General features: G+C 42.0%; 1 protein-coding gene across 1 annotated transcript in view; it reads right to left on the bottom strand.

The window, feature by feature from the left end:
- The window catches only part of FRMD4A (FERM domain containing 4A), a 388,388-nt gene extending 374,436 nt beyond the window's left edge, over positions 1 to 13,952 (bottom strand). The window contains exon 1 of the mRNA XM_065829459.2: positions 13,893 to 13,952. Within this exon, the coding sequence (XP_065685531.1) occupies positions 13,893 to 13,937 (45 nt within the window). The 5' untranslated portion in view covers positions 13,938 to 13,952. The remainder of the gene's footprint in view (positions 1 to 13,892) is intronic.
- Between the last annotated feature and the right edge of the window lie 12,018 nt (positions 13,953 to 25,970).

Genomic DNA, 25,970 nt, shown 5'->3' with positions numbered 1-25,970 from the left:
GAGAGGTGGTAGATGCCCCATCCCTGGAAACTCAAGGTCAGGCTGGATGGGGCACTGAAAACTCATTTTGTTGACATTTTGTGTTAACATGAATAGAACATTTCAGCCGGTCAGTGACTAATATTTAAAACATTATTCTCCACGGTTGATTGGTTTATCTGCAGCATAGTACAATTAAGAGAACAAGCCACATTTCAGCCAAGGCGGTAGCAGGGAGACAACGATGGTGCTACCTTAGTAGATGTACATCAGAGAGAGATGCTCAGCCTGCTCCTCACAGGATGCTGCTTTCATATCTGTGCAAGCTTCCAGATCCCTTTAATCACAGTTCATTCCCTCTGCATATCCCTCTCTGTCTTTCTCCTAATTCCTTGTGTTTTTCCCAACACGTTCTAGGCTTGGCCCAAGCACTGCACTACACGTGTCGTGAGACGCCTTCATGGGCCACCTTCTCAGTAAGTATAAAACCAACCTGAAGATGAATCTTTACACAACAAGCATATCCAAAAGCTTGTTACACAAATCAGAGAAAGATACTGGAAAAAGTAAACATATAAAAGAACATACCGTGAAATGAATAAAATCCACAAGAACACACAAGCAGCAGTATGAAATTTCTTTCCTTCAGATGTTCTCACCTGGTCACATTAAAGAGCCCAACTAGACCTCAACAAGAGGTTACATGGAAAATGAACCATTATTATGCTGCAGCTGGATTTCTGTTTGCATTTATCGCAGAGCACCCAGCATGTCTGTGACTAGATATCTCATGGAGAAATTCAGTTCCTCTCCCTGCTTCAAACTTTCAACAGCATTAACATCATCAGAATTGCTGTTTGTCCTGGGTTGAAACTCTGTTCTCTTCAACTTGGTGGGTTTCTTCAGACAACAACAGAGATATGAAAGAAAGTCTGAACAGAACCAGACCAATCTGCAGTGCACTGCAGCCAAATTTTGTTAGATTTGACTTGATCTCCCCTCTCCAAATCCTCCCCTGCATTCCCTGTGCTTCCCTTCTCCAGCATCCTTATCCCCTCACTTGGTCCTTTGCTTAAGTTGCTGCCTGAGTTACATGCTGTAACCGTCAACCATGATGTCCTTTAGGTACAATTAGACTTTTACCATTAGATAACCTGAAATATGAGAGCAAGTGTTCAGCCTTGGGAAGACTTAGGGCATCACTTTAGATTATGCTGGGTGCCATGTATAGGCAGTGACTTGCAAAGAGGGAACAAGTTGCAACAAAACAGACTTTGGTTTCTCTGAGCACCCCGAGAGCTGATTTTTCCTGTGAGCCAGGCACTGGCTTAAGAAATGATAACTCAAAATGTCACTTGCGATGAAGCCAGTTTCAGATTCTATATCACCACTTCTTTCTTTCCTTTGAAGCCAAATGCAAAGCCCTGAACAATCATTGCAACTCCACAGTGAGTTTAACGAATGTGCAAAAAATCCAGTGATGTCAAAAAAAGGACAACAATATAAAACAGAGCCACTAACCTTCTGGCATTGAAGTTACTGGAGACATTTTCTTTTATTTCAGCATGAGCAGATTCAGGTCTAGACTATTCTGAGAAGGAGAATCTTAGAATCCAGTCATAGAGTAAAATTAACACCAGCTGATTGATCAAGATTTTACTGATTGCTTTTCTTAAAAGTAATGACAGTGAAAAAAAAAAAAAAAGTCTTAGTTTTCCATCTCTTCAGCATTCATTGCTGTGGTTTCTATCTCTGTTTTTATACATTTTTATAGTCTTTGCCCTGGAGAAAATAGTTCCTTGATGTTACGGTTAACCTTTTGTGTCATTTTTTTCCCCTGAAGAAGGTTTGCTCCCCTAAAAAAAAGGGGGAAATAAATCCAACTCTTTTTCTTTAATCCTAGCCACATCCTACCTTTAAATGAGTGTAAAAGGTAACCAGATTTAGGATCAGCGTTTTCAATTTTCCCAGCAATCTTTCCTATATTAAACCATGATTCTACAAGAATAAGTGTGTCCTTTTCAAAAATTGCTTCGGATTTACTCACTGGATTCCTGTAAGGTTTTGGTCTAGCTAACTGTAAATTATCTTTTATTGAATCCACCTTCTGAGTATTAGGGATGGCAACTATACTTCTGGTAGGGAACATGTGAGGAGGAAAATTCTCACATGGGTATTTAGGATCATACTGTATAAACAATTACAGCATTCAATGTCTGCAGAAAATCAAGTCACAAATCAGCAGTGAATATCAATTATACATCTGCTGCATCGCCGAGGCAGATGGCACTTTAATTGTACATCCGAAAAATTACGGACAATTTTCCCCACCGCAGCCTCATTGAAATAGTGGCTTTAGCACCTAAAAATATCCAGGGAGGGTGCATATGCCACGACTCATTTAAGAATTCATTTTGGTCTTAAAATAAATATTCCACCAGTAAACCAATAATAACCTCCAAGATTCATAGCTCACATGCAGCAACTGTGATATCTTGATCTAGGTAAAAACTGTTATTGATGAAAAGCAATAGGGTGACCATATGGGTCACACCACTCAGCTCAGAGTGTGAAATCATCAAAGAGTTTGAAGATCAATGAGCCAAATTGTTTCGATTGCATCTATAGAAACTGGAAGAAAATGTCATGGAGATAAGCAGGATAATATGGATTTACACTCTTCTCCCTGCTTGATCCTGAGAGAAGAAAGATCAAATCCTTCTCTCTCAGAGAGGAATGGTTTTCTGCAACAAGGGAAGTTTTATGGAACTTGAACAGACTCAGCTACAGCTACTGACCATGGAGAAATCAATTGACACCAGCCTACATATGAAAGAATAACTCCGGTTACCCAGAGACAGTTGTGGTGTTAATGCACAAATACCAGAAGGGTCGTGAATCCTTACTTAATTAAAGATTATTAAAAATTAAAGCTGACTGCTGTTTTATTTAGAGATGACTATATATTGTTCTGTTTGCATAGGCTTTGGCAATTAAGCCACCCCTGTTTCATTATACATTGACAATAATGCAGATTTCAAAGAGGATTTGTTCCTTACTCCCACAATGTACAAAGCTACTGGGTTTTTCATTTGTCTACATGGTCACACAGTCCTAAAATGTTCAGTAGCTCTCTGACTTCAGTTTAAATTTCATCATGCAAGTGGACAGCACTAATTTCCTCCTTTCCTCACCAAATGTATTTGGGGCTACCTACAACAGACATGTTTTACTTGCAATGTGAGAAAAAATACATTTTCTTGGGAGAAATGTAGGAAGGTAATGGCTGAAACCTGTGTTTGGAAGTGATATCTCAGGTGAGTTACTAAACAAAGACAAACCAAACAGGAACATTCAAACCAGGATCTATGTCCAAGACACCTGGCACCTCTGGACTTTGTAGCTAAGGTTTAATTCCTTTGGATTAATCAAATCTTTAAGGGAAATTTCACATGGATGATTCTTTATTTAGCTCTTCAAATCTAAATGGTGCACCTGAAAATGAGAAACTCCCTCAAATGATCTAAGCACTACCTGACCAAGGAAGTCTAGTAGTAAGACTTTGATGAAAGATTGGGTCAAAGCATTCCCACAATACAAAAACATTTGCATTGGAAACAATGTAAGCAGCATGTTTAATTTTTTTTCTTCTTGCAAGACAGTGTAGAATAGGGACTGCATCTGATATTCGATATAGAGAAGGAAAAGAATTCAAGAGAAGCAATCTGTCAGTAGAGGATTCTGAACAAATAAGCCTTTGATTATAGAGTGCAGTGAGAATGGTGACAAAATGAGTTTCTATATCGATCAAGAGGGCAATACAGGCCTATTCATATGGAATTACTTAACTCCTGACCCCAAAACAAAATTTCAATGGGGGGAAAACAAACACTGGAAGGAACTTCAGAAAGTAACAAAACTTCCCCATCATTTTTCTTGTGCCATCACTGTATCTTCTGGTGTCTGTAATTTTGTCTATTTAGAGCTGAAGTGCTTCCTCACAATCTCATTAAAGCCAACAATCTCAGAATACTGATTCAAGGACTTTTGCCCATGTGAAACACTCATCCTATTTTAAACACATGATTAAAGAGTATTCAACATAAAGCTGTATTTAATATAGTAAATAAGTGCTACTATTATTAATACCATGTTAAAGGAAGGTACTAAAAAATGTTTCTATTAATCTTCTGGTTTCATTAACACTTTCTTTGTCTTAAACTAGAAAATAAGGAATTTTCAACCACACCAGTCTGCTAGGGGAGGAAATACTATTAATCCTTCTTAGAACTGTCATTTTAAAATTTTAGTTTTCAGTAGAAATGTTACCCTGCTGCTCTGGGGACTCTGACCTACAGAGCAGTTTGATGGATAACACTAAAGCGAATCTCCCTACAGCTCCTGCTTGAGATGGAAGTTAGAAGCCCCTCTGAAGGCAGTAGGATAACTAGAAAAAAAGCCTGATTTCCATCACCAAAATCCTGGAAACTCAATCTAAGCCTGAGGTATCAGGACACAAACACCAGTGGTCCGACATGTAGCAACAACCACCCCCATTTGCCCCACAGCCACCTACCTGCTGTGGATGTTTTGCTGCTAAAGAAGCCAACACAAGGGATCAGTTGGGTCTTAGCTCAGTCATTGTCCAGCCCCCTGTGACTGACAGTAAGAGCACAACCTGTGCCAATCTTTTGAGAAGGACAAAATTTTTGGCCACATAAAGCTAGATAATCATCCTCACAAACACTTCAATTAATTGGTCTCTGGTTTTAAGAACTCCAATTCCCTGAAAATCAATGTAAATGCAGAATAATTGAGAACAGTTTTTGCTCCCGGATCTCTGAAAAGAGACCAGAACAGGGAAAATGGGTTTTTGAAAAGCTCATGCCAACTTTTTTTTCTACTACAATAGCTTATATAACAGCAGTAATAATGACCTTCACTAGACATTTCCTTGGGTACTAATGACCTGGGGTTAATGGCCCAAGGCATAGTTTTATGCAGTCAACTATCACGGTCGGCAATTAATTACCAGGAAATACAATGTACTTTGACCACTATGGCTCATTAGCCTCATCTTCAAAAACGAAAAATATTTCAATCTTATTTACTGTGAAGTTGTCCTGGATTTTAATATATTAGACTAAAAAAAGCTTGAACCTACATTAAGCCAAATATATGTTCTATACCACTCCTCCATTAACTTCACACAAATTATGGGGAGCCAAAGCTGAGCCTTGCAACACGAGGATCAACACAGCCTTCCCACAGACAGAAAAATATTGTGGAGCAAGGCTCTGTGTGAATTCTGCTTCTGCACTAGAAAAACCATCCTAAAAATAATTTTCAGCTCTCTGGTGGCTGCAAATGGATAGAGAGGAGGGAGGAGAGTGGAGGATGCACCACAGAGAGCAACTCTTCATTGGCAAGAGGTGGGCAGTGTGTGTTGGGGGTAAGGTCAGGAAGGGAAAGGGATATTCTGTTTTTACCAAATTTTGTGGTGCCCCAATATCTCTGTAACTGATTTACAAAGAACATCAGGATAGATTATTTTTGCACTCAGCTTTATGCTCTCCTGGTTTACTTCCACTCATTAGATTCTATTGTTCCAGCAGATTTTCTGCACTGTGTCCTGAAAACAAATCACCTTGTCCTCAAGCCTCATTGTTCCTGGTGAGTTATTGACATTTCATCACAAACATTAGCTTTGGGGAGTTCTGAAAAGCTAAGGCCAGACACTAGAGCTAGCACTAGGAGGTGCTATCTTTAATTTGGGGATTACCAGCTTTAATCCTATGAAGGATGTGAAAAACTGATAAGATTTTGTGTGTAGATCCATTCTTCTAAATAGGTTTCTGGCATTCCCTGTGGTTTTTGTTTCCATTAAATACAGACAGACACATTTCTGTAGGTCTCTCCATGTCTGTTAGGCTTCTCAAGGAAGATCTGGTACCACACTGCCTTCCAGCAAGGCTTTGGAAATACAACTTGGTCACAGGCATTGCTGCTGGACAAGAGCATGCTAATGGGGCTCTCAGTGGGAATACAACTACCTGAAAGGAGGTTGTAGCACAGAGACTGTTGGTCTTTTCTCCCAAGTAGCTGTCCTGGTTTTGTTAAAAAACAAGTTTCTCTTTTAGTGAATTTGCCTGTCAGCTAAAGCCTTCATATTAGCTGCATTTTCCTGGAGAACCAGATACAAGTTTTGGTAAACATAGCAATGGAATGTGAAGTTATTGATAAGCACGGATGGACATCTCACAAGAGGGGCAATGAGAAACAGGTGACCAAGAAACTAACCAACTGTGTATAACATTCCATTCACGTGAATACTTCATATAAAAGTGGGAGATCACGAGGATCTCATCCCTTTTTCCTCTTTTTCTCTTCTGTCTATGGCCGACATTAGGAGAGGACCTTGCTGGTCGTCCCTGCGAACTGAGGCCTAGAGACTGACTGAATCCAGCTCCGGTTGGCTGCAGAGTCCAGTCCAGGACTTTGGGTGCTGGCTCTGCAGTTGCTGAGACTTTCAAGATTGGTTTTGTATATTTTGTATTATTTTCTCTGTTCTTATCAGTAGCATTAGTAAAACATTTTTAATTTTTCCAACTCTCTTCTCTCTGTCCTTCTTTCCCTCCCGATTGCCTGTCCTGAGTGGGAAGGGGGGAGAGGAAGGGGCAAAAGGGGGAAGTGGGGGAGAGAGAAGGTTAACAATACATCTGCCAGGGTTTTATTGTCACCCCGCAATCTAAACCCTCGACAGTAGCAAGCGACAGGATGAGAAAAGGTAGCCTCAAGTTGTGCCAAGGTTATTTTGAAAAATTTATTCGTGGAAAAGTTTGTCAGGCATTGGAACACGATGCCCAGGGAAGTGGTGGAGTCACCATTCCTGGAGGTGTTTAAAAGACATGTAGATAAGGTTCTTATGGACATGGTTTAGAGGTGGACTCAGCAGCGTTAGGTTAACAGCTGGACTCAATGATCTTGAGGGTCTTTTTCAACCAAAATGATTCTATGATTCTATGATATAACCCTTCAGAAAGGAAAGCAGGAGCCTTGCTTCACATGCTTTGAGAGTTTCAGCTTCATGCCAACCCAAGAATTCATTTAAACAAGACAATTCATATCACTTGAAGGTGCTGATGGGTTCAGAATGGTTAGATACTCAGTGCTGTTAAAACCTGTTTGCCCAATGATTGATTTCAACTCACTCCTGCAAGCTTCTGCCCTTGGTGATATTGCAAAGCAGAGGGAATTAACACATGCGGGGACAAAAAGGGTGCATCTGTAGGAGTTCAGGGGAGATGTTTACCCAAGGCATGCCAGTGGTGGAAACACCCGTTCCCCAGCATCATTCACAGTGGCCATGAAGAGCCAGGCATAGTATGACAGCTGGGGAGAGTCTAAAACTCAGTCTGGTCTCTCCGAATGACCCCGCATCCAGCTTGGTGGCTTCTATTTTCAGCAAGACACATGAAACGATGGGGCCATCACTGCCTCTGGCAGGCTCCACGAGCACCTGCAGGACAAGCCACCTGAGCACAACAGCCTGGCACCAAGTCACAAAAATCTGCATTTTTACGGGATGCACCAAGGAAGGATCCATGTGGGATTTTTGTACGCCTCTGAGCCCCGATGTGAAACCCACATTAGCCAGTCAGGGGGATGGAGTCTATGCCGTGCTGTAGAAGTTATGAATACAGTGACTATGGCAGTATGTCTTTCTCAAACAGAAAGCAAAGAACTGAAAAATTGCAATCACCTAATATTACAATTCCTTCCTATGTATTAGTAGTTATTCATAGCATAGCATTTTAATTGTGTCAATACAGCCTTTTTAACATTTTTTCTTTTTTTATTATGGATACCAGTCAAGTTTTCCAATGCATTTTATTAAAAAAACCCAAGCAAACAACAAAAAAAACCACACCAAACTAACCAACACCAAAGTGACATTATACTTTTATATGTTGTCAAAAGGAGTTGTCATATTTAGTGATCTTCTCAATCTGTTAATATGTTACTTCCCCCCTAATTGCAGAAAGGCTCCAATTAATCATAATGATCATTCACTCGAGTGCCCAGTAATTCTGTTCTACAAATAGCCACGCTCTCATGTATCATAAAAAAAAAAATAAATTAATGGCCGCTTCTCTGATGAGATAATTTTATTAGTCACTCAGAATGAGCAGCTGGAATAAAACCCACAAGACATATTAATAATAATAATAAAAAATAATAAACCAGTAAACCCTCTTACTCCTGTTTTAAAGCATAGTAATAAATAGCAGAATTCAGATACGCAAACATTATGGTCTGCTTCTTCTACAGCAAGTTCATGCAAAGGGACAAGGAAAGGAAAATTGATGGCATGCACTAGGGCAGAATCAAAGGCATAACAATTTTATAGGCCTCCAGCTCAGATGGGTAAAAGGTGACATCCACCACAGGGGAGCCAAGAGCAATCTCAGGGAGTGTTTAATCTCCTTCAGCAGAATTAAATCACGGTGTTTGAAGTCTTACTGCAAGTTTATGGAGGCATATAGTAAAGTTCAGATACATTTCAGTGCTACAGAGGAACTCATCAACAAGAAATAGCTAAATTCCCAGTCCGTGGTAGCAAGCAGCCACAAAGCTCGCCCCATCCTCCAAAAGAGCAACCAGCACAGCTCAGCTATTTGCTGCTCGTGAAGCCCATTAGCAAATTACTGCCTGGTTGGAGCAAGAAGGAGCCAGGGAAGAGGGAGATTCCTGCAGCACAGCTCCTCCCCAGTGACCTCCAGGTGCTGTGGTGCATTATCATCTCCTGCCCGGACCTTCTGGGATGCAGCCTGCACACCTGCACGGTGCAAATATCTGCAAAACGAGCACAGAGAGGGGCTGCATAATCACCTCCCCTTGCTGTTCAAGTATCCCCACAGACCTAATTTTGGGCATGAAGCTGAAGTGGGCCAGATGCCAGAGGTACAGCCAATTCTTCAGGGAAGCCGTTATGCGTTCCCAAGCAATGCTGCTTACACCCAGATCCGTGTATGGGTCACGCACTGCTGACACGTCACACTGCTTCAGCATCAGATGAGAAATACATTAACCCCTTACGCCATGCAATGGAAAGAAACGAGTGGGTTTTATTTCGCGGATGGAGTATGCCAAGCTTAGCTTTGCTTCCAGGTCAATGTGGTCCGTAGATGAGGTTGCAGCAAGGAGGTTTGAATGTCAAGGGCTTTTGCATACTGTCAACGTAGAGATAATTTAAGCCTAAGATGAGAGAGACAGAGAATGACCTCATCCCCTCACTGTAACCTTGCTGCTCCCCAAGGCTTTTATATGATCCTTCAAGCTGAGCTGTGCTGCTGCAATCTGTCTGGAGGTTTGAATGGTCTGGAATGTAGTTTTATGGCACAAAGAGACAGTCCTAGGTCTAAATAGGGTTTAGAAACTCTACACCTTTTTAGTTACCCACCTTGCCTTCATGAGGCTAGACTTCAGGCATAAAAACTTACCAGTCAAACGTGAAATAATGGATGGAACACCCAGAACATTGTCAAGTCCAACACCTCAGAATCCAACAAAGCAGGCCATAGCCCTCACAGCATTTAGTAATGATGCAATTAATATCTGCAAGAGTGTTTTAAAGAAAATCCTGCAGAGTATGGTGCTGCGTTTCACGATTATCAGATTGAGGAAATTCGCATTGCTTTGGGGACTGCAGTGCAGCTTAGCTTGGGGGATGGAAGGATGATTCAGGAGAACCCTCTTTAAAAGGAAGACTGGAAGCAGAGCAGCATTTTCATCGAAGAATGACACTCAGATGCTAATTATTTACACCAAGCTTTAGAAACAGGGCAGTTTCCACATGTCCTCCTGTTGCAGGTGTCTGCCTTAGACACCCATTGCAATGCCTTCAACCCAGCAGAGCAAGGAAATGCTGAGCTTGGCAACCCACCAGTGGGTTGGCCAGCCAGCTTCTCACTCTTCATTGTGAACACCATGGCCTGAGTTTATGTTCCAAATTCCATCGACAGCCTTTTCCCCCTTGAACTATAGAGGTGAGTCCCATGTGGTTAGCGTTACCTAGGATATCTCACATCCACCTCTACTCCAGCGACAGTTTTGAATGCAACTCAGCCACAAAATAATGAATTTCAGAGTGTGAAAGAATTATACAGTCCTTTGAAATGAAAGATGTTTCTCCAGACACAACAGTTCTCATTAATTTACAAGTGTATTTGTTTGCTAAATGGTACATTATTACTTCTTCAAGGGAAACATTTATATATACAGACCAGAGAGCTTATAAATACAGTAAAAATTCAAATTGATGGAGGGAGTGAGAGTTGCTGGCTGGAGCGAGATTTTCTGGAAACAGAAAATCATGCTCTTCTTCCCTACTATTATAGGATTATTTTGGATTAATTGGTATACACTGAGCTGTATACCTTGCTCATCTGAACCTCTGTTGTCATTTAACACAGATTAATTAGTGCTAGTGTTATGACCTACAGTAGTTTGAAGGTCAAGTCCCTAAGATCTATTTTCACAAGACACAGTAATGTTGTCTCAAGAGATACCAGATATCATAACTTATTGTGCTGTTAAAATCTGAACAATCAATATGTCTGCAGCTTTAAAGTTTTACAGTATACTAATAAGATAGACATAAAATCCTACTAGTATTGCACTTACTCCCATCAACATTAATGATTGTAACAAAGCAGGTGTTATCATTCCTAACAAGACACAGTATTTGCTATTTCATGCTTAGGTGCTCCCCCCTCCTGGTTCACAGAAGCTGAGGAAGCTCAGTTTTAATGATTTGATAATGCTACAGGCACAGCCACTTTGGGCAGTTCAGCCTCATTTCCTCCACGCTGAACTGAGCAACATCCCTCATCTGCTGTGTTCTCCAGAGCAAGGTGGAGGCAGGAGTCCTACAGGCCACGCACAAACAGAGTCGTTCCTAATACAAGTCAGAACAGACAAGTTGCAGTTATCTTTTCAGGTAACTGTTTTTGTATGAAAACACTATCTTTATGTTGAAAAGAATACATGTTTAAGACTGAAATTCTCCTGCACTGAGCCTTTTTCCTGGCCTTGGAGAAGAAAAAAGTCACTAAAAACCAGAAAAACAGAATCATCTGAGTGTTTAGGTAGCTAGAAAAAACCAGCAGAATAAAATCAGATTCAATTTAGACTAATTCATTGTATGGTCAATATTTATTTCACTAAACTTGAGTAGGACCTGTCCACCTAAGTCTGAAGGTTTAATGAGATTCTTCGGTGTTCTAATGGCTGCACAAGATCCACACTGACCTGTCATCTGGGAGCTGCTTTAGGCTGTGTCAACTCCATGCCCTGGGTGGCATTTTGCAGGCACAGGTAAGTCATCATGAGCTGTCATCACATGTGGCACCCCAGAAATGCTATGTGGTCCCATGTACAGATCTCTCTGCTGGGACATACTGATGCTAGATACCTGTGTCCTATAGAAGGTCCTTCTATAGGAAGGAAACCCCATACGCTGGAGATGCCCATCTTTCTTAATTGGCCAGAAAGGAGTTTGGGATGAGCAAACTCCTAATTTGGGTCACTCAATTCAGTGCATGAAATTCCAGGGAAGTCAATTAATGGTTCTGTACCTTGGTTTCTTTACCTGCAATGGAAAGTGCTTTGAGGTATCCCACAGAGAAGGAGTTATTTTCAGACTGAATATGATGCAGCACTGACAAGTGCTGCTGACAATTAGGTCTCATAAAAAGTGGACGGTTGGATGAACATTCTGCATCCTATTGCAGAGGCAATGCAGTACTAAAATACCTCTCATTGCTAAAAGAAAACTCTCTCAATGGAGAAAGCCCATCAAAGTACTAAAAGCTACTTCTATGGACTTCCTGAAGACATCTAATCCTTTAATTTCTGAAGGGTGGCAGTTTTAGAAGAGATGCCATTATAGCTGCTCATTGTGGGATGAATTATGCAAGGATTTCTTATTGATTCAAGGGTAGCCTGCTCAAGCATGCAATCAAAGCCAAGGCAGAGCTGAGGGGAAAGGATGAGGTTTCTACAGCTACCTAAAATAATTCATGACACTAGAAAAATCTGGGGAAAAAGCACCAACTGGCAAAAAATGGAGCATTTTACACATCAAATCACCTTTTCCACACCCACAACCAGCCTTTAGTACCAGACTATTGTAAAGCAGAGCCTAAAGAGTTATACGAGCCCTCTTGAAACACAGAAATACATCCTCACCACCCCAACCATCCACGGGGTCAAAGGCAGGAACCCCTTCGGCTGTGGACCCCCAACCCAATTCATCCAGGTGAGGCTGGGAGACCACAACAGCCCTGCCCAGGGCTGTGCCCAAGGTCGGGAGACCCAAGGGATCCAGGCTACAGGCCAGAGCTGTATTAACACCCGACACACCTCAAAATGACAAGTGGGACAAGGCCATGTAGCCACAGAAATCCATGTTTTATGGGGGAAAATTTGTGGGGAGCTTGGCACCCTACCAGAGTTTGACAAGGTCTGTTCAAGGAGTACAGAGGTGGGAGAGGGAGAAGTTTAAATTGAGAATTAAGAAGGTAGTAAAACTAAAAGTATATACAGCCCAAGCAATGACACAAGGGTGACAGATGCCCATCAATTTGTCTTTGAAAGAGAAAAAGAAAGAGGTTATTTAAAAAGCCAGGAAGGCTGCAGGTAAGCAAATAGAATTTAAAAAATAAAAGACCTTACACAGCAAGTCAGTCACTGGCAAATATAAAACAAGCCATGCGGAGGCTTAATAGCGTGTTTAACATTTTGAGTAATGGACATAAAATTTGCTTTTCTCAACTTGACCTTTGTTAACAACCTTAGGCACTACAGGGTTATTATCCTGTAGCATTCCCTCTATTGAACTCATATCTCTGAGTGCTAGGGACCATTTCCTAATACAATCAGAAAAGAGATCAGTAGTAATAATTATATAAATACGTATAATGCATATATATCTATGCATTCACACACACGCGCACGTACACACGTTCTTCGCTTATAACAACTCTCCAGTGGAAACATTACAGTGACATTTCGGCAGAAAAACATCCAGCAGAGATCTTACACTACAACCATCCCTGGTGCTGCTGCATAGAAAATGGCAACAAAAGTAGAAGAGGGGAAAAAAAAAATCAGTAAATCTAGACAACCCTCTAATACCCCACCAAAAGGGTTTATTTTAATTGCAGTAGGACAGTGGCATGTTTCTGGATTCAGCCACGTGTTTTGCTAAATAATCTTCTTTGAAATATTATAAATATGCAGAACTTTGAGAAGTAGGTCAGTGGCTCAACATGTAGTAGCAAATAGCTCAGATAAATCCTAGTCATTCCCCCACGGTCTGCAGTCAGCAGCAGGTCTGACATACACTACAGCTTGTTGAATGGCGATTCACTGCATAAGGGGGTCATTCCCCAAATGACACAACATCTGAATACCTGGTCACAGCTAACAACATGCCTCTCATCTAACAGAGAAATCACACTCCCCGTCTCATCCTTTAAGTTGTCTCAAACTCAGCAAGGGCAAAAGCAGGAGAAGGCAGAAGGACGTGAGAATTCAAGACACTGATAGAGTGAACAAAATGAAAAACTACAGCTCAGGATAAACCCCCGAGTGCAAGCACCAGCTCTGCCAGAAAGGTGACTTCAGAATCCTGCTTTGAACATTGGTCCAGATGCATTAAAACCCATTGCAGGGGGAACATCTCCCTGCAAGCACCAGATGAGCCCTTTGCAAAGTTCCCCGGGACCTGTAAAAGCCAAGCGGTGGCTCATGCAAAATCCTCCCATGGATTTGGTGCCCTAAATCCCAGCGGTGCAGCTCCCGTCGCCCACCTCCCCCTTCCCAAACAGATTTCAGCAAGCACTTACCATCAGCAAGCTCAGAGCAGACTCGGGAGCACGCTGCACAGCCATCGCCTCTCTTCCTACGTACAAATCCTCCCCACGACTCGGTCAGCCCTCGGCCCTCCGTCACAGCAAAGCATCCACAGAGCCCACAGCTAACTGTCGGGAGAGAAACCCCAAATCAGGGTCGGAGAGCATTTGCAAGAGGAGGAGAGGATGGATGAGGGGGTGGGGAGGAGAGGAGGGAAGGAAATAACCTTCTCAGCCAGGGAAAGAAGCTTAAGCTAGGCCAAATTTTACACTAGAGAGAAGAGGAAAATGAAATGCAGAGCCTGCTGGAGAAACAAGATATCGGGAACTGCAGGATATTTAAAGCTCAGGCACACGCCGTCACAGTGAGCAGCAGCAACGCAGGACACATATCAAACACCTACATGACAGGTTAAGTCGGAGCCATCCTCCCCCTGCCCCAGCATACAGACTGTAATTAATTGCTTTTAATTGCCACTCTTCTTTCTCCACCTAAATAAATGCCTAGGTAGTATAAAGCAGCCATGCCCCTGACTCTGCATCTTCCTCCCTGCCGTGACGATGCTAGTGCAGAAACAATGTCAAATATTGCAACGTACCGCTTCCCACAGGGTCAAACTTCTCTCTTCTCTCAAAGCCCTGCTTCCCCTGCTTTTGAAAGCAGACGCCTGCATAATACAGACATGAGGAACGAGTGAGAGGAACCACAACCGGGAAGCACTCAGCTTTCACTTGAGAGCAAGAATTACCTTTATCATGTTCAAGCAAGAGCTGGGTTATGCACTGACCCTTTTCACCTTATTCCCCCCCCTGCCCAAGAAGGTCTCATCCTCCTTCTCCTCCTCCTCTCCAAATGGCCTCAGCTCCCCGTGGAGCTAACACACTTCCTAGAAACATGTAATTACACAGGCTGTTGTGTTAGCGCTCTGATCACGCTGCCTGTACCGCATGGAGACGGCAGCCGGGCAGCTCCCCCCTTCCCTCCCTTCATAAGGCAAAGTGCTGCGATCACCCCCCACCCCGAGCTCCATCGGCTCAGGGGGCTTGAGACAGCTAATTGTGAAAATGTGGCTGGTTAAGACACAAAGACAAATTAGCCTTGAAAATAAGCCCCTTGTTTAAATGTGAGCTGTAAATGGAAGATGGCTTTCTGAAAGCCTTTAAAAATAAATAGAGCATCCTGCTAGCAAGGCCAGTACTCTCACATATTTGTGCTCAGCAGACCTGCAGGACCTCTATTTTTGTAGGGCTCGAAAGACTTCTGCACGTTAGTGTATCAATTCTTGCATCTCCCCCCTGAACAAGCAGAATTTTGGCTTCATTTCCTAAAATGTTAGGCTTTATGTAATGACAATGACTGTTAATCCTCCAACTCCCACCTGCACATTCCCCCCCCCCACACACTCCCACCCCCATGATTTTGGAACCCAATTAAAAGTTTCAGACAAATTCAACCAGAGTTAAATTCTCTGACACATGTCATTCCTTCAACTTTTATAAAAATTGGCAGCAGGATAGAAAAGATAATCAAATTTCTGTCTCCATGAAGGAGGACAGCAGTAATCCAGCCCTTGTGCTCTGCAGGTTACATCTGGTGGGTCAGCTGTGGTGTGTACCACACTGGAGTTCTTGTTGGCCCAACCTCTTCTTGCTCATCTATCACCGTGTTTTAGCAAATGGGACACAGTGATGTGGGAGACTGCAGAAATCCCCCTGGGATGGTCATCTGTGGCAAACACAAACTTCTTGGCACACAGTTCTCTGATCCGGCGGACTGCCCTTCTTGTAAGGCATGTATCACATGTAGCATGGAGAGTGTTGGTCTCTTCTCCCATGTAACAAGTGATTAGACAAGAGGAAATGGCCTCAAGTCGTGCCAGGGGAGATTTAGATTGGATATTATGAAAAATTTCTTCACAGAAAGGGTTATCAGACATTGGAACAGACTGCCCAGGTGGTTGAGTCACCATCCCTGGAGGTGTTTAAAAAGACATGTAGATGAGGTTCTTAAGGACATGGTTTAGTGCCAGAGTTATGTTATAGCTGGACCTGATGATCTTGAGGGTCTCTTCCAGCCTAAATGATTCTATGATTCTATATAGAGAGGCTTAGTTTTTTTCATGTAAATCCAAAAATCAGTGCAACCCCGCAACCCAGATATGGCACCAAGCCTGGGCGTTGCATGGTGACGGAAGGGGCTTCCTTCCCACAGCAGGTTCTCCACCAAGAGGTGTGGAAGGTGGAAGCCACTCACACACAGAAGGGACACCTCTCAAGAGAAAGTGAAGACTCACTCATGGGCAAGCAGTAAGGCATTTTCTGGGTTCCTTCCTCCTTGATTTTGGGTTACAGACATCAGCACCCAAGAAGAGTCCCTTGTGTCACACCTGAGGCCTGACCTTCTTCACTGCAGTGAATGTAGCTCCTGCAAAAGCACACTTATGCCAGCAGGCAGGGTTACTTCCATCCTTAGATGCAAGTCATCCCCAATGATGGAGAATAGGCACCCAGCTTCTCAAAAGCATTAAGGTACCTAAGCACCAAGGAGCTCCGGACATCAACTTCAATTAGTCCAGAGAGTTGAGGCAGAGTTTCATGGTGCTTGCTAAACACAGAATCCATGTTGGCCATCTGCACTGGGCTATTCTTCAACCCACAGTCGTCTGACACTACAAACTATCTCACACTGTGATCTGTTCCCTTCCCTCCAAAGGAATTTGGCTTCATCCCTGTTGTGAGGAGTGAGGAAACAAGCTACTTATGTTTTTTGAAAGTGGAAAATATGCAGCATAAAAGATGAAGGAAAGTTTTAAAAAACATCTTGAGGCATCAAATTATAAAATATGTCACTAAAGCTTTTTCAACGGTACCATGACAAATATCCCAAGGCTGTTATATTTTTCCCTACACTAACCCAGTCTGAAGTACTGTAAGGAGTTGGCTGCAGGAACAATGCATTCAGAAACTCTTGAGTCTGACAAAGTTTTTCCTTTGCCAAGTGATTCTAAGGAACCAGCCTACCCCTACATTTTTGGACTCATCTAAAATGAAAAATCTGGAAGTGTGGATGTTTCTTCCACCTCTAGCACCTGAACACACTCTACAGAGTAGAGTAAACTCCCAGTCAAACACTAGGACCTGGTTATGATTTGTGGTGTCCTTGACAAAATCCTACATTTTTCCTGAGCTCTGCAAGTCTCAGGGTAATGATCATATGTAGGGAGCCATCTGTGCACAAGTATATGATCTATGGCTTCAAGGTACACTTGCAAACTTACCTAGGGGTTTGCCGCTTTCTACTATTTAGGTGAATAAATTTTGTGGCACAAGAGGAAAAAGAAATAGATCATTATTCACTGCAGGGTGTCAGTTAAGAACAACCATTTTAAAAAGGATTTTATTGGATAGATGGTTAAAAATACAGACTTATGGTTTTGTTTCTAGGCCTAAAGCTATGACCTTAGCCAAAGAAAATAGCTTATTAGCTGTCCTTCCCCCTGCCCACCTATACATTAAGAGAAATATGTGCTACAGCTGGTCAATAAAATAACTGCTTACAATCACTCAGAGAAAACCCATTGTAGCAAACCCTGGATTAAATAGAAAACTTGATACCAGTAAGAAGACACAAAGCACTTGCAGACTGGTATTTATAGAAAGATCCCCCAATGCCAGTGTTAACACTGGCATTACTTTGGCAGGGATAATATAAGCACAAATACTCCATGCCATGGTGGGTCAACAACGTTAGAGCTGGTGGTTGCTAGGGCTGTGATTCGAGGTTCTGGTAATGCAACATGGTAGGAAAACCCTCTGCTTAAAACACATGTTGTTGACTATTCATGGACATACAGAACCTGATAGACACCCATTGTCCTCAGCAAGAGGTGTTAGAGGCTGAGAAGAAGGCAGCATTACTAATGGTATGAACAAAGGCAATATAGAGCTCAGGGTTAATTGCAACACTTGATTTCAGCTGGTATAGAGCTTACATCTCTTATTAAATATATTTCCTGTTTGTTTGGTTTTTATTCAATAAGCAAACAGGAGCTCTAGTTTTCACTGAAAATAAATTTCCCACGTATTGCTACCACATGTATTTTAACCACTAAAAATCAAAGTCCTTCCTACAACCACCTGTGACATTTGTGAGAGATTAAAATCCTGATATGAATTTTTATTTGCTTTCTTGCATCACATATGTATGCTTGAGTGAAATGTTGTCCAGGAGATCACTTTATTTAAGCAAAGGTGTGTACAAAGAAAATAGTTTGATTAAGAGGAGTCAAAGTCTTTACCTCAGTTTACAAGGACTTAACAAAACAAGTGCTGCTATTGTTTTGTCAGGAAAACAGTCAATTAAAGTTGATGGCATTACCATAAGCAATGACACGACCAGAATAACACTGATTTACAAGACCCTTACCTATCTAAGAAACTAAAGGAGAACCAAACAAATATCTCTGGAACTTGAGATATACCAAAGTTTATGTCATGCTTGTAAATTTTTAACCTTAATTTTAAAGGTCAATGAGCTTTCAGTGGTATGAAAAGAATAGATGATGCGAGAGTATGAAAAGCTGTTTGAGTTTACTTAATTTCCTTCAGCCATTCATGTATTCCTCGTGCATCTCAACTGTTTACTGGAACTTAGGTGATTGGTTTCAAGTACATGCTAGTCACAGAAATCAAATTTGCATTATGAAAGGCCATGGCAGAAGTGCTTCTGCTTTAATCCACAGAGGAGGAACTGCTTCATAAAACTAACTGTGACAAAGCAACACAGCTGGGATGACTATGATGCCTAACCAAGCTATAGAGAATTAGACAAAGAAGAAATACTCACATAATTCAAACAGACAAATCTGAGGACCTACATTTTGCTTGTAACATATCCCCAAAGAAGATAAAAGCCTGATGCCAACAAGTAAATTATTCACTGTAAATTATTCACTCAGCTTTAAAAAGATCTGGAAGGAACTCCTTACCTTTCTGTGCTCACTTCCATCAACCCAATTGTTCTAAAAATCATGCATCATGCCCCACAAACAGATCCCACAGGGGCTGGGACTGCTTCTTTTGAAAAATCTCTTAGAAGCTTTTGATAATTATAATTGCAGTAATAAGGATGATTCTCCAAGCTGCCAAAGGAGTACTACATAGGAAGAGAAACATCATTCAGGAATACTGGTTGATCACACCTTATGTCTGGGAAGCAAAGTGTCTCCTGCTGAGCTCTGACCAATGGGAGGTGACACCAAGCAGCACCTCCTGCATCCCTCATCTATCAGTACCACCTCTCCATTCTGAACTCAGCAGCAGCTGGGCAGCCTGGGTGTTCAGGAACATGAATATTGCTGTCTTGAGCAGGGCAGGTTTTACAGCTCCTTTAACCAGACTGAGCATAGAATCATAGAATGGTTTGGGTTGAAGGGACCTTCAAAGCTCATCCAGTCCAACCCCTGCCACACATCTTCACCCAGATCAGGTTGCTCAGAGCCCCGTCCAGCCTGGCCTGGGATGTCTCCAGGGATAGGGCATCCACCACCAATCTGGGCAACCTGAGACCGTGTTTCACCACCCTCATTGTAAAAAAAAATTCCTCATGTCTGGCCTACTAGACTGGCATCTCCCTTCATGCATGAGTAGCTGTTTCAGCTTGGCACTCGTACATCTCAGACTGACCTATGACTTTTATCTGAGCGCTGGTTCTCCAGTATATCCCCACTCAGTTCACCACAGCCCACATCAAGCAAGCCAGGAGAAGGGCCCACTCCACAGCAGAACTCTGAACTTTCTCTACTACATGAAGCAGCCTGTGGCATTTTAAACTTTTGAAAGAAAAAAATGTAGATTAAAAGAAAAACTTAACATAAAAACATTCCAAAATGTAAACTCCAATGTTCTTCTTGCTTATGTTATATTTAATTTATCATGTGATAACACTAATGGTGTACTGGGACAACTCTAATTTAAAAAAAACCTGAAGGTTAACGACTAGAAAATAAAGATGTCATAACTCAAAGTATGACTTAGTAGTGGCATAGTAATTAACATTCAACAACCATCTGACTCAATTTGAAAGCCCTGGGCTTCATATTATGATTATTTAATATTAATTTGACATTTATAACATGATGGCCTCAGCAGACTCAGATATTATGAGTTTAGCTGAACATAGAGGCCCAATACATGGTGTGGGAGACTGTAAGTGTGCATCACTGCTGCAGTGATTTTTGTTTTCTGAAAATGCATTCCCCAGTGCTGCCACATATCTATTGGGCTATACTTGTGCTACTTGACCTAATTGCACCTGTGCAAGTGCAGTCTTAGTGAAATAAAGCAGCTTTTTTTAACTGATTCAATTTTTTTCCTTCTAATATTCATTTAAAAGAACCTGGGGGGGAGTGATCTCTCCTCAAAAAGGACAGTTCCTCTTCTACAGTCAGCCTCTGCATAGTGTGCTGGAAAACCTATTAGGTTTTGTATTACCACACATTTTTAACTTCCAATCTACATTTATTCATAACCAGGTTTTTATCTTTGTGCTGACACTATATTTCAACTGAAGTAGCTCAAGCTCCTAATGATTTCTCTAGATATACTTGAGATAACCAAATTTCTCCTGAGCCTTTGTTTTGCCCCCTATAGGTTTCCTAGCAGTCTTCCAAAGAAAAGGCAATGTCTTTACATTTAGAAAACCTTTTCTACCCATACCAACTAGGATTTATCTTCCCTGAACAGCATTAGCCAACACATTATTTCAGATGAGACCTGACATCTTCACTGCACTACACCACATATTTGTGCATATCATGTAATTGTCTTTTCCTCTGGCCAAGGCCTGAGTGTTCAAATCATTTTCTTCTCAGTGCATCTCATTATGCACCCATAGACCTCTTAAATACATTCAGATTAATGTATTGCACCCATCTTTAGGCTCACCCAAGCCTCACAAAGAAAAAGGATGCATATCTACAAGACTACATTCAAGAGGTTAGGGGTTATGGAGGGGCTGAAACTCCCAATCTTTTTCCCATGGACTGCCCTTGGGTCCGAAAAGTATATTTGACCTTTCAAAACTTCTCAAAAACCTCACCCCAACAAGTAGGCCAATTTTCAGTGCCTGGAAGGTGAAGGTTTGAAGGTTCTACACTTCGAACTCAAGCCCCATGGGTTCTTTCAGGGCAGCCCTATAAGAGTTGCCCATATTCTCAACCAGGAATTGGATGTCTACTTCTTCAGTCCCACCTGTTCTCCCCCTCGTGAAGCACCATTCTTCTTCTCACACGACTTCTGCCTTTCATCCTCAGAACATCCCCTGCACGGTGTGGACTTCATACAGATTTTGTTTGACTGGGTATTAAGTGACTTCCACTACATAATGCCTTTAGGCAGGAAGTTAGACAAGATGAAGCAAATAACACCTACCCAAATGCAAGTGCTACTGAGAGTAGTCTATGCTCAGTTTCTGTCCTTCACCCAGGAGTCACTTAACCTAGTAAAAACAATTTATGAACAAGATGTCTAGCCAAAAATAGCCAATTAAAGCTCCTTCACCAGTCAGTAGACTAACACATGCAGCCACAGAGGGGAGGTTACACATCCCATTAATCTTCAAATGGGATGAGTGCTCTCTGGAGAGCCTGTGCTCTCTCCATGGGCTATTACAGAATCCTAAATACCTATTTTAACATTGTCAGCAAATCTCAGGTGAAGTATCAGCCTTGGGAGCTAACCTCAGCTAGCAGTGCTGCTGGTTGTGCATGCTGTGAACATCTCAGCCAGGATGCACCACTTCAGTGCTGGGTCAGCATTTGAGGATGCATGCAAAACACAGGCTCATAGTACATCCAGGTCCAGGATGCTCCTGGCATCAGTCTTGTCTTCCAGAAGTCACCTGTTGTCCTTTAGGGTTACCCTCTCCTTCCACTGCAACTTGAGGTAAGTCCAGAAAGAGACAAAAGTGATTAGATGAACAACAGAACCATATTGACATCTATGGCAAGGATGGGGTACCCAAGGAAATAGGTCATCTGCCTTGGATTGAGGAATAAAAAAAGTACAGGCTCATATGTGGAAATCAACATGAACGTCCACTCTTGATCTCTTTGACAGAATTATTTATTTGTGCCATAGCTGTATTTTGGATATCCACCAGATATTTAGATGACCGGTGGTGTTAGGCATTGTACATATACCTTACTAGACTGGCGATGTTACTATAAACAATTCGTTGCCGCTCCTGCATCAGAACAACTCATGGGTGCTCATCAGCTTCAGAGCACAATCTGGGCTTAAGGAAGAAGAAAGTGATAAATACTTTCACAATCTATTCACCTGGCATCCAGCACAACGCTGTAGCCTCTCAGGCTATCATGGCTATTTCAGCGGAGATTACTGTGGCACAACATAAGCAAGATGTGTTGCTCACACTGAAGATTTGACGATCCACAGTGAGATGAAGGGATAACAGTGGTTTAATAATAGAAAAAAAAAAGTTGCACTCACAGCAGTAAGAGGCAAAGGCTTTGTGCACTTAAAATATTTACAGCAATCTGTATATTGGTGCTTGCCAGAGCAAGTTACCAAAGTTTATCATTCAGTTTCTATTTCATAACACAGTCAGAGTAACAGTGTCATATTTAACACAAGTCAACTTTAAAATAAAAAGGAAAATTAGTTTTATTCACTTATGAATTACTGTTACAATAACTAATTTATAGGAACAGTAATAAAAGCAGACTGTGTTCACTAGGTAACATCTAGAGTTATGGAAGGGTATGGCCATTAATAAACAGAAGTGAGTGCAGAATTTTAAGTACCCTTCCTTAGTCCAGAAATATGTTCCCTGAAAACCGCACATAAAGGAATGAGCAATTCAGCTCAGTCCATTAATTGCCCTAAATATCATGGCTGGTAATCTGCAAATTAGATTATAAAACCTCATTGCATATATACAAATGCCAAGACAGATTGCCTCTGCTTTCTCGGCAATTAGTTTGCGAAAGAGTTACTGTATTTTATGCTTAACTGTATTAAAGACCCAACAGTGATTTCACAGTAAAGCAGCTTCATAATGAATATTGTTTTTATGAATCCTAAGTCTAGTCATTACATGCTTATTGTTGCCCACACAACCCAGTTTTTAAAGGTATTTCTGGTCTTCACTTTATCTAATCATGTCTTCCCTACACCACTTCTGGGCAGTCAGGAGATAAGGCTTCAGGCCAACATAGGGCACATCTGTTTTCTCCAGATGTGGCTTTTTTTATTTTTTCCTTGTCAGGAGCACAAACTGGTGGGATATTGAGAAGTTACCATATTAGACAAGGATTTCTGGACATCTGGTGTCTCTGTCAAGTGAGGCAAACAAGTAACAGCTCTGTCTGGGATGCTCTACACCTAGAAGTCAGGAGTGACCATAGTGCACACACAGTAACATTCACATTCTGGGCAAAGAAAGAGTTAAATGTATTTAAATGTCTTTCTAGACCACAGTAATTAATAAATAGGTCCACAGACTGACCACCCCTTCACATCTGGTGTGGGTGTGAAGTCAGTGACACAGGCCTGTGTACAGAGCTGTTTCCTACCACTCCTCATTTGTTGATCATGAGTGTGGTGCCTGACACACACATCTGATGAATTAATCTCTGGTTTAGGGGTCAAATAGATCAAGTTTAAGCCACTGGAGAAACTGTTAGTAGGTTCAGTCTGCAACTGTGGAGCTCACTTCTAGCCCTCCTGCAGCTGTAGCTCATTGCAAGAGAAATATTGATTTTTTTCCCTTTGCCCAAATTGGGCTTTGCTATTAAAGCAGCTTATCAAGCTCCTCTTCCTCACCATCTCTCAAGCACTAGACACAGGTTCCTACCTCAGGCACGTAGCATAGCACAGGGATGACAATGGAGGGCTCGACATCCCACATCACATAAGCACAAGGAACATCAAGATGTGTTTAAGCTCCCTCCCAAGAGCCTGGTACTGCCAAGTGGAAAGCCAGAATGCCCTGCAGTGCCAAGTAGTGAGAAGTTTGAAAGATCTTCTGTCTGCTTGACTTTGAAGTTTTTGGCATCCAATCAAGCTGATGTGGTACCAGAGGAGTCTTCAAGCCAAAAGCCCTTCCTGGGCTCAGGCATCCCAGCTGCTCTTTTAGAAACCCAAATAGTGCAGCAAAATACAGATGAGAGATAATGGAAGGGCAATTGCCTCATCCTGGCTTGCATCAGGAATAGTGTGACCAGCAGGACTAGAGAAGTGATTGTTCCACTGTACTCTGTGCTGGTGAGGCCCCATCTTGAATCCTGTGTTCAGTTTTGGGCCCTTCATTATAAGAAAGACTTTGAGGTGCTGGAAAATGTTCAAAGGAGGGTGACGAAGCTGGTGAGGGGCTTGGAGGACAAGTCTGGTGGGGAGAAGTTGAAGGAAGGGTGTTTAGCCTGGAGAAATGAAGGCTGAAGGAAGACCTTATTGCTGTCTACAACTACCTAGAAGGATGTTGGAGCATGGAGGGTATTGGTTTCTTCTCCCAAGTAGCAAGTGATAGGACAAAAGGAAATGGCCTCAAGCTGTGCCAGGGAAGGTTCTGATTGGATATTAGGAAAAAAATCTTCCTGGAAGTGGTTGTCAGGCATTGGAACAGGCTGCCCAGGAAAGTGGTTGAGTCACCATCCCTGGAGTTGTTTAAAAGGTGCTTAGACAAGGTTCTTAGGGACATAGTTTAGTGCTACAGTTAGGTTATTGGTTGGACTCGATGATCTTGAGGGTCTCTTCCAACCAAAATGATTCTGTGATTCTCAGTCAAGCACCAAGAGGCTGAGACACCCCCAAACACTGTGGGACGCTATGGTCTGATGACCACAGTGAAGCAAGGGAATTCAGACTCCTGTGACTCTGTAGTAACCCAGCTGAGCTCTTTGCAGGACTTGTACTTCTTGGCAGCACTTGGCCACCCACAACTACCTGTAGATGTTGTGTCATGTTGCCTTACAGGGCATGGACACATCATCTTGCAAATGCAACTCCAAGGGACTTTTTCAGATTTCAACAGCTGGGAGCAACAAGGCATTTACATCCAGTCTTTATCACTTCAGAGAAGCAGCTGAAACCAAACATCCTATCTCTGAGGCACTGCAGAGACATTGGTCTCCCTTAGGAGACTGTGGGATCAGGATTCTCTCTTTCAGCTGGTAAAACAGTTTTTATGGTCGATCAAACCAGATTTTCATCCATGATGAGAACATATCACTGTTCAGACACTGGCCCAGCACCTTCCACATCCACTCATACATTCTTATAGTAAGACCTGGGTGGAATCTCCTGATGAGTTTCTAGAAAACATTTAAAAGCAGCAACAGGGCAGAGACAGGAGAGCTGCACTTCAGCCTCCTAAAGCAAGTATGGCAAAACACACAGTTTGAGGGATGCTGATGGCACAACACTTGGCTCCACACACACGTATCTAACCCTGATCCTTTTAGTGTCATTCTGTTGCATTTTTGTTTCCTTAATTTTCCAGATTCAAATATGGTATCAATACGCTGAGTTCTTCCCACCTTGGACATAGTTATTTCATTTGCAAAGAATTACAAGCCTTGCACCAGCAGTTTAAGTATGCCACTTCGCTTACACAGGGAGCTGAAAAACCATGATTCATTCCTTCCAAAGCAAATAATTACAAAATAATATTTTATTCTGTATTTTCAGCTACACTTAGTGTCTAAATTAAAATCTGCTGAGCTCAATAGATTTCTCCTAATTAAAATTAAGGAAGATTTAAACCAGCTTATCACTGAGAGAATATATTTCCGTTCATCTGTACACACACAACCAGCTAGTTGCTCAGAGTTGTGCATTTGACTTGAAGTATCTTCCCTTAGTTGAGCAAATGCCTGTTAATTTCTGCAAGATGTTGCCACTCAGGAAAGTCCATGCTTGAGCTGAGGATGATGTTATCTCTGTGACGCTGCACAGTCCCAGGGCTACAGCTCCTAAGTGCTCAGATATGCAAAGGCCATGCCGGGATGTAATATTCAAGACCGTAAATTTTGCACCATTATCACAACTTGA

Source organism: Patagioenas fasciata, chromosome 1, assembly GCF_037038585.1.
Source record: "Patagioenas fasciata isolate bPatFas1 chromosome 1, bPatFas1.hap1, whole genome shotgun sequence".
NCBI classification, from domain to species: Eukaryota; Metazoa; Chordata; class Aves; order Columbiformes; family Columbidae; genus Patagioenas; species Patagioenas fasciata.
Note: the sequence above shows the minus strand (reverse complement) of the source record. Positions and strands in the feature narration are given on the sequence as shown.